General features: G+C 34.1%; 1 protein-coding gene across 1 annotated transcript; it reads left to right on the top strand.

Annotated features, from left to right (window-relative positions):
- Positions 1-812: 812 nt before the first annotated feature.
- Positions 813-9,478, top strand: LOC137649417 (golgin subfamily A member 6-like protein 22). Its single transcript, XM_068382405.1, has 5 exons — positions 813-1,704; positions 1,930-2,183; positions 2,655-2,909; positions 3,954-4,025; positions 9,257-9,478. Exons 1-5 carry the CDS (start codon positions 813-815, stop codon positions 9,476-9,478), a joined length of 1,695 nt encoding a protein of 564 aa, XP_068238506.1.
- The last annotated feature ends 121 nt before the right edge of the window (positions 9,479-9,599 follow it).

The following is a 9,599-nucleotide window of genomic DNA, read 5'->3' as shown; positions in this document are numbered from 1 at the left end:
GACCAGCCAGAGTTCGGGTACGAACACCAAATACTGTAAGTGTTTCGCGTCCAAGATCCTTGCGGGGGAGGGAGGCACCCCACAGACAGATGCCCTAAGCATGGCTCTCACCATCGGGTTTTTAGTTTCTAATGGGGTGCTTACGGTGAGATCCCCCTTCAGGAAACTCCTGGACTGGTTTGCAGGTTGCTATGGAAACGAAAGCGGTTGCTCCATGGACACTCTGCTCATCGGGTTAAACAAGGAATTTGACAATTACTCCATCAGCGAAATGGAAGAGTGGGTGGAGTGGGTGGCAGATCAGAAAGAAATATCGTCACTGGAAAATTCCACCTCAAATGGCAATGATGATGAAGAGGAGGGGAGAAAGGATTGCCAGCAAAATGACCTCGTAAAGGAGGTTTATGCTTACCAACAAAAGCTCGGGGAAATAAATGACAAAATGTCAAATCTAGACCACGACCTTCTTCAGAGGGACCAAGAGCAGGCGTCTTTCAGGCAGAAAGCTGACCAAGACAAACGCAAGAACGATGAACTGAGGAACAAGAAACTATCCCCGGAGAGGAAATTTAAGGAAGTCCAGGAAGAAAATTATTCTCTGAGGAAGGAAGTAAGTAGACTAAGGGAGTCTCAACTACAGAGAGAAGAAGATAAGCTCAGCACACAGGGTTTCGAAGATAAACAAAAAGCTGATCTTGAAGGAAAACCTCAGGACGAGAGAAAGCATCTTAGGAGGGAAGCAAAAGAAGTGGCCTTAAGAAAAATTAGACAAATTGCACAGGATGAAATCTCACAAAAAAAAAAGAGACAAAATGTATGTTCCTGTTGAACTAAGGGAAGAGGCTCTGAAAGAGGAGAAAACAGAAAAGAAACAAAAGGTTAACCTTGAAGAAATAGAGGAAGGAATCGTAAAGAGGCGTATCAAATATTTTAAAAATATCATACAAGAAAACATAAAGGAAGAAGGCGAACTTCGTGGACAATCTCCAGACTTTAGAGAAAATCTTAATAGGAATGCCAAGAATATTTCTTTGGCAAGGATAACACAAATAATAGAAAAGGAATTATCAGAACAAAATGAAAACGTCTGGAAAAGTGACAACATTGAAAAGGAACTTAAAGACTACCAAGAAGCAAATAGCCTAAGAACAGATAGAGATTCTGCTACTAAAGGTGATGATTATGCAGAAACCAGGATGGTAAATGTAATGGGAGAGAAACAAAAAGCTGATCTTGAAGGAAAACCTCAGGACGAGAGAAAGCATCTTAGGAGGGAAGCAAAACAAGTGGCCTTAAGAAGAATTAGACAAATTGCACAGGATGAAATCTCACAAGAAAAAAGAGACAAAGTGTATGTTCCTGTTGAACTAAGGGAAGAGGCTCTGAAAGAGGAGAAAACAGAAAAGAAACAAAAGGTTAACCTTGAAGAAATAGAGGAAGGAATCGTAAAGAGGCGTATCGAATATTTTGAAAATATCATACGAAAAAACATAAAGGAAGAAGGCGAACTTCATGGACAATCTCCAGACATTAGAGAAAATCTTAATAGGAAGGCCGAGAATAATGCTTTGGCAAGGATAACACGAATAATACAAGAGGAATTATTAGAACAAAATGAAAATGTCTGGAAAAGTGAGAACACTGAAAAGGAATTTAAAGACTACCAAGAAGCAAATAGCCTAAGAACAGATGGAGATTCTACCAGTAAAGAGGGACAAATAGCTATTCTCAAAGAAAACATGGAATGTCTAGAGATACAAAATATGGAAACCTATGCTGTAGCACAAAGAGTTGAAGAAGAGAAAGAAAAGCTTAAAGAAGAGTTAATGAGAGAGGAGAGACTCAGAAAAGAAAAAGAGGGACAATTAGCTATTCTCAAAGAAAATATGGAATGTCTAGAGATACAAAATATGGAAACATATGCTGTAGCACAAAGAGTTGAAGAAGAGAAAGAAAACCTTAAAGAAAAGTTAATGGAGGAGGAGAGACTAAGAAAAGAAAAAGAGGGACAATTAGCTATTCTCAAAGAAAACATGGAAAGTCTGCAGATACAAAATTTGCAGGAGGTAGAAACAATCAAAAGAGAAATAGAAAATCGGCTAAATCTCGTGACGGAAGAAGCAAAAATTCTTAAGCACGAAAAAGAGGAGATGGAAATTAAGATAGATCGGCTTGAAATATTGGCAATGGAAATTGATGATATAATGAAACGTCAAAAGAGAGAACTTCTAAGGAATGAAGAAGAGAAAGAAAAGCTTAAAGAAGAGTTAATGGAGGAAGAGAGACTAAGAAAAGAAAAAGAGGGACAAATAGCTATTCTCAAAGAAAACATGGAAAGTCTGCAGATACAAAATATGGAAACATATGCTGTAGCACAAAGAGTTGAAGAAGAGAAAGAAAAGCTTAAAGAAGAGTTAGTGAGAGAGGAGAGACTAAGAAAAGAAAAAGAGGGACAATTAGCTATTCTCAAAGAAAACATGGAAAGTCTGCAGATACAAAATATGGAAACATATGCTGTAGCACAAAGAGTTGAAGAAGAGAAAGAAAAGCTTAAAGAAGAGTTAGTGAGAGAGGAGAGACTAAGAAAAGAAAAAGAGGGACAATTAGCTATTCTCAAAGAAAACATGGAAAGTCTGCAGATACAAAATTTGCAGGAGGTAGAAACAATCAAAAGAGAAATAGAAAATCGGCTAAATCTCGTGACGGAAGAAGCAAAAATTCTTAAGCACGAAAAAGAGGAGATGGAAATTAAGATAGATCGGCTTGAAATATTGGCAATGGAAATTGATGATATAGTGAAACGTCAAAGGAGAGAACTCCTAAGGAGAGAGGAAGAGAGCAAAAGGCTTGATAAAGAGCTAATAGAGGAAGGAAGAATAAGAAAAGAGACAAAAAGACTGGACAGATTGGTGATACTCATAAGGTAGTTATGGAATTGGAGGATTTGATGAATCGATTGGAAGAGGAAGTCAATAGTGACGACTAAGAAGTGAAAGGAAAAACTAGAAAAGAAAAGTAACTATAAAAAAAAATTCAAAAACAAAAATCCAAAAGAAATATAGAAACTAAAAAAATCCCCCAAAAATATGAAAACAAAAAGCATAAAAAAAAATAAAAATTCCAAGAGAAGAAGAAGAAGAAGAAGAAGAAGAAGATGGCCGCAGGGAAAAAACAAGATGGCGTCTGTTCCCAGTCTATTCTACTGTAGATACCTAAAGGATATTCTACAAGATGGACTCAGCAGATGGAAGAAGTCTGACTTGTTCTAGTATGCTTTGTTCCTTGATAAAGATTCACCTGTACTGTTTCTTTGTCAGGTGAAAAAATACAGAACAAACAAGTTTGACTTCTTCTATTATGCTGTGCTCTATGAACAAAATTCCCTGAAGGTACATAGAAATAGAATATATATAGAAAATATATATATATATATATATATATATATATATATATATATATATATATATATATAAACTAAAAAATCCCCCAAAAAGAATATGGCACCAGAAAAAACAAAATGGCGTCTGTTCCCAATCTATTCTAGATACCTAAAGGATATTCTACAAGATGGACTCAGCAGATGCAAGAAGTCTGTCTTGTTCTAGTATGCTTTGTTCTTTGATAAAGATTCACCTGTACTGTTTCTTTATCAGGTGAACAAATGCAGAACAAACAAGTCTGACTTCTTCTATTATGCTGTGCTCTATGAACAAGATTCCATGAAGGTAGATAGATATAGAAAATATAAAAAAAATCCTTTATAAAACTAAAAAATCCAAAAAAGATGGTAGGAGAGCAAAAAAAAAAAAAAAACAAGATGGCGGCTGTGTGTAGTCTTTTTATGATTCCCAAGAGATATTCTAAAAGATGGACTCAGCAGATGCAAGAAGTCTGACTTGCTCTAGTATGCTTTGTGCCTTGATAAAGATTCACCTGTACTGTTTCTTTGCCAGGTGAACAAATGCAGAACAAATAAGTCTGACTTCGACTATTATGCTGTGCCCTCTGAACAATATTCCCTGAAGGTAGATAGAAAAAGACTATATACCAAAGAGGAAATTATATATAAAAACTAAAATGTCCAAAAAGAGAAGATGGTAGTAGAGAAAAAACAAGATGGCGTCTTTTCCCAGTCTATTTTAGATACCCAAGGGGTATTCTACAAGATGGACTCAGCAGATGCAAGAAGTCTGACTTGTTCTAGTATGCTTTGTTCCTTGATAAAGATTCACTTGTACGGTTTCTTTGTCAGGTGAACAAATGTAGAACAAACAAGTCTGACTTCTTCTATTATGCTGTGCTCTATGAACAAGATTCCCTGAAGGTACATAGAAATAGAAAATATATATAAAAAATATACATATAAAAACTAAAAAATCCCCCCCAAAAGAATATGGCACCAGAAAAAACAAGATGGCGTCTGTTCCCAGTCTATTCTAGATACCCAAGGGGTATTCTACAAGATGGACTCAGCAGATGCAAGAAGTCTGACTTGCTCTAGTATGCTTTGTTCCTTGATAAAGATTCCCCTGTACTGTTTCTTTGTCAGGTGAACAAATGTAGAACAAACAAGTCTGACTTCTTCTATTATGCTGTGCTCTATGAACAAGACTCCCTGAAGGTACATAGAAATAGAAAATATATATAAAAAATATACATATAAAAATTAAAAAATCCCCCCAAAAAGAATATGGCACCAGAAAAAACAATATGGCGTCTGTTCCCAGTCTATTCTAGATACAGTACCCAAGGGGTATTCTACAAGATGGACTCAGTAGATGGAAGAAGTCTGACTTGCTCTAGTATGCTTTGTTCCTTGATAAAGATTCACTTGTACTGTTTCTTTGTCAGGTGAACAAATGTAGAACAAACAAGTCTGACTTCTTCTATTATGCTGTGCTCTATGAACAAGATTCCCTGAAGGTACATAGAAATAGAAAATATATATAAAAAATATACATATAAAAACTAAAAAATCCCCCCCAAAAGAATATGGCACCAGAAAAAACAAGATGGCGTCTGTTCCCAGTCTATTCTAGATACCCAAGGGGTATTCTACAAGATGGACTCAGTAGATGGAAGAAGTCTGACTTGCTCTAGTATGCTTTGTTCCTTGATAAAAATTCACCTGTACTGTTTCTTTGTCAGGTGAACAAATGTAGAACAAACAAGTCTGAATTCTTCTATTATGCTGTGCTCTATGAACAAGATTCCATGAAGGTAAATATAAAATAGAAAAATGGGATAAAAAATGAAAAAAAAATGGAAATGGAGGTAGAGGGAAGGAGAAGGAGAAGGAGACCAAAGCGAAGGTGGATGGACTGTATCAAGGATGACCTTCGAACAAAGGGATTAACCGGTGATGATGTGTGGGACAGAGGCAGATGGAAAAAGCTGGTCAGAAACATCGACCCCACATAAAAGTGGGAAAAGATGCAGGCAAAGCAGAAGAAAAAGAAAAAAAAAAATTATAAAACCTAAAAAATCCAAAAAAAAAAATAAAAAAAGAATATAGCAGTAGAAAAAACAAGATGGCGGCTGTTCCCAATCTATAGAAACTGAAAAAAAAAATCACCAAAAATATAAAAACAAAAAACATAAAAAAAAATTAAAAATTCCAAGAGAAGAAGACAAAGAAGAAGATGGCAGCAGGGAAAAAACAAGATGGCGGCTGTTCCCAATCTATTCTAGATACCTAAAGGATATTCTACAAGATGGACTCAGCAGATGCAAGAAGTCTGACTTGTTCTAGTATGCTTTGTTCCTTGTTAAAGATTCACTTGTTCTGTTTCTTTGTCAGGTGAACAAATGTAGAACAAACAAGTCTGACTTCTTCTATTATGCTGTGCTCTATGAACAAGATTCCCTGAAGGTACATAGAAATAGAAAATATATATAAGAAATATATATATATAAAAACTAAAAAATCCCCCCAAAAAGAATATGGCGCCAGAAAAAACAAGATGGTGTCTGTTCCCAGTCTATTCTAGATACCCAAGGGGTATTCTACAAGATTGACTCAGCAGATGCAAGAAGTCTGACTTGTTCTAGTATGCTTTGTTCCTTGATAAAGATTCACCTGTACTGTTTCTTTGTCAGGTGAACAAATGTAGAACAAACAAGTCTGACTTCTTCTATTATGCTGTGCTCTATGAACAAGATTCCCTGAAAGTACATAGAAATAGAAAATATATATATATATATAATATATATATATATATATATATATATATATATATATATATATATATATATAAACTAAAAAATCCCCCCAAAAAGAATATGGCACCAGAAAAAACAAGATGGCGTCTGTTCTCAGTCTATTCTAGATACCCAAGGGGTATTCTACAAGATGAACTCAACAGATGCAAGAAGTCTGACTTGTTCTAGTATGCTTTGTTCCTTGATAAAGATTCACTTGTACTGTTTCTTTGTCAGGTGAACAAATGTAGAACAAACAAGTCTGACTTCTTCTATTATGCTGTGCTCTATGAACAAGATTCCCTGAAGGTACACAGAAATAGAAAATATATATAAAAATATGTATATAAAAACAAAAAAATCCCCCTAAAAGAATATGGCACCAGAAAAAAACAAGATGGTGTCTTTTCCCAGTCTATTCTAGATACCCAAGGGGTATTCTACAAAATGGACTAAGCAGATGGAAGAAGTCTGACTTGTTCTAGTATGCTTTGTTCCTTGATAAAAATTCACCTGTACTGTTTCTTTGTCAGGTGAACAAATGTAGAACAAACAAGTCTGACTTCTTTTATTATGATGTGCTCTCTGAACAATATTCCATGAAGGTAAATATAAAATAGAAAAAAGGGATAAAAAATGAGAAAAAATGGAAATGGAGGTAGAGGGAAGGAGAAGGAGAAGGAGACCAAAGCGAAGGTGGATGGACTGTATCAAGGATGACCTTCGAACAAAGGGATTAACCGGTGATGATGTGTGGGACAGAGGCAGATGGAAAAAGCTGGTCAGAAACATCGACCCCACATAAAAGTGGGAAAAGATGCAGACAAAGCAGAAGAAAAAGAAAACAAAAATATAAAAACTAAAAAATCCAAAAAAAAAAAAAAAAAAAAAGAATATGGCAGTAGAAAAAACAAGATGACGGCTGTTCCCAATCTATAGAAACTAAAAAAAAATCCCCCAAAAATATAAAAACAAAAAACATAAAAAAAATGAAAAATTCCAAGAGAAGAAGACGAAGAAGATGGCAGCAGGGAAAAAACAAGATGGCGGCTGTTCCCAATCTCTTTTAGATACCTAAAGGATTTTCTACAAGATGGACTCAGCAGATGGAAGAAGTCTGACTTGCTCTAGTATGCTTTGTTCCTTGATAAAGATTCACTTGTACGGTTTCTTTGTCAGGTGAACAAATGTAGAACAAACAAGTCTGACTTTTTCTATTATGCTGTGCTCTCTGAACAATATTCCATGAAGGTAGATAGAAATAGACAATATACAATAAAGAAAAAATTGTATTTAAAAACTAAAAAATCCAAAAAAAAGAAGGTAGATAGAAAAAAAAAAACAAGATGGCGGCTGTTCGTAATATATTTTGGATTCCTAAGAGATATTCAAGAAGGACTCAGCAGAGGGAAGAAGTCTGACATGCAAACGATACATAAAACTTATAATTGGAAAATTATTCTATTTGAGTGTTTCGAAAGCGAACGAGGTTGGAAAATTCGTCAACAAGTTTTGACATTTGGGTAAATTGAATGTTTAAGGGTAATTTCCTTCTTTTGAATGACAGCGTCAAAAAAGAAACAATAAACAATAGTCAGTTTTTAATGGCATCAAACAAGAGTATAAATTTGTTATTATTATTATTTTTATTATTATTATTATTATTATCATAACCTAAGCTTCAACCCTAGGTTAGAAAAGCAGGATGCTATAAGCCCTAGGGCTCCAACAGAGAAAATAACCCAGTGAGGAAAGGAAATAAGGAACTAAATGAACTACAAGAGAAGTAATGAACAATCATTATAAATATCTTAAGACACTGCCATCTCTACCTCCGCTCTCTCGTGCGCACTTTAGAGTATTGTTTTAAAAGTGTTCAGTGAAATCTCGAAGTTTTAGTACGATGGGCTTTTGTAAACATAGTGAGTACTTATAAAAATTCTCTTAGAGTTTCTGTAAACAGCCCTGTAGGAAGCTAATGGGTACTTGTATTGTGTTCTGGTTATATGTTTTCATTAAGTGTCAAACTTAAGTATTGTTTTCAAATTTAATTTCAAGTGTAATAAGTGCTTGTATAATTTTCATTAGCCTTTCTCTTGTCTTAGTCTAAGGTTTATTCAGATTTTATATTTAGAGTCAAGTGGTTATATAATTTTCAGATCGTAGCATTTTTTTTTCTTAACCTATGTTTTATTCTGACTTAATATTTCAAGTGATTTATTTGTTTTATGTATTGTAAATTCTTTCAAAGTGTTGTAATTTATACAGAATATATCTACTTTTGTAAATAATATATTATTTCAATCATCAGGGTTTTTTACAACCTCGCTCGTATCCTGTAAAGAATTGTAGTAAGTAATGGTTTTTGAATAATCCTCAAGAATAATTACCCAGTTTAGTTTTTAGTGTACTTAAGAGACCTTTGGATATCAAGTGTTTTATATATTGCTGTCTGGGAGTTATTTAACTGTCTCAGAGTTCGTGTACTAATATTTTCAAGCGTAACCACTTAATGTGAAAGCAAACAGGTGAGTTTGGAATTCAAGAGATTGTTTAGCATCCCAGCTGTAATATATATATATATATATATATATATATATATATATATATATATATATATATATATATATACTTATATATATATGTATATATAAATATATATATATATATATATATATATATATATATATATATATATATATATATATCTATATATGTATATATATCTATATATATATATATATATATATATATATATATATATATATATATATATATATATATATATATATATATAATGTAATATGTTTGGTTCCGAGACACGAGCTATCATGGAATAATATATTTTTGGTGTCCAGACCTTGGGATCGAGCGAGTCTGTTTCAAATATTGGTGATAATAAGGTCGTGTTTTGATTAAAGGTCTTGAACAATAAAGTGTTGATAGGATTTTTTGCATTGTCAGGATTTATCTTTTGGAGAGATATTCAATATTGTTAAATTACAAGATGGCACAATTTAATATCCAAGAGTTTTTGAATAACCCAAATATTCAGGAATTGTCAGAAGCTAATGTAACTAAAGCTAAGTGGCTTTCTATCGTAATTGCATGTGGTGGCTATAAATTGATAAATTCGGGAAAGTTGTCGGAAGAAAATATTGTAGCAGCTCATGAACCGTTGGAGGAGGCTGAGGAAGACTTTTTAGCGAAGCAAGGACCAATTGACCCACAAACTGAAGGCATGAAAGCAGATAGGGATGTAGAGGCTAAGATTTGATGAATTGCAGCGGAGGAGGATATGCTTAAGTTGAAGATGATGGCAGAACGAAAAGAAAGAGAGAGAACACGGGAAGAAGAGAGAGAAGAAGCACTAGGTGCGAGGCAAATGAAAGCAAGGC

The sequence above is a fragment of the Palaemon carinicauda genome, chromosome 11 (assembly GCF_036898095.1).
Source record: "Palaemon carinicauda isolate YSFRI2023 chromosome 11, ASM3689809v2, whole genome shotgun sequence".
NCBI classification, from domain to species: domain Eukaryota; kingdom Metazoa; phylum Arthropoda; class Malacostraca; order Decapoda; family Palaemonidae; genus Palaemon; species Palaemon carinicauda.
This window is presented reverse-complemented; position numbering and strand designations above follow the sequence as displayed.

Coding starts and splice junctions, on each gene's coding strand:
- LOC137649417 (XM_068382405.1), top strand. CDS start 813: ATGTATGTTCCTGTTGAACTAAGGGAAGAGGCTCTGAAAGAGGAGAAA. Junction 2,184..2,654: donor TAGATCGGCTTGAAATATTG/GCAATGGAAATT, acceptor CAAAATTTGCAG/GAGGTAGAAACAATCAAAAG. Junction 2,910..3,953: donor CAAAAAGACTGGACAGATTG/GTGATACTCATA, acceptor TTTCTTTGCCAG/GTGAACAAATGCAGAACAAA.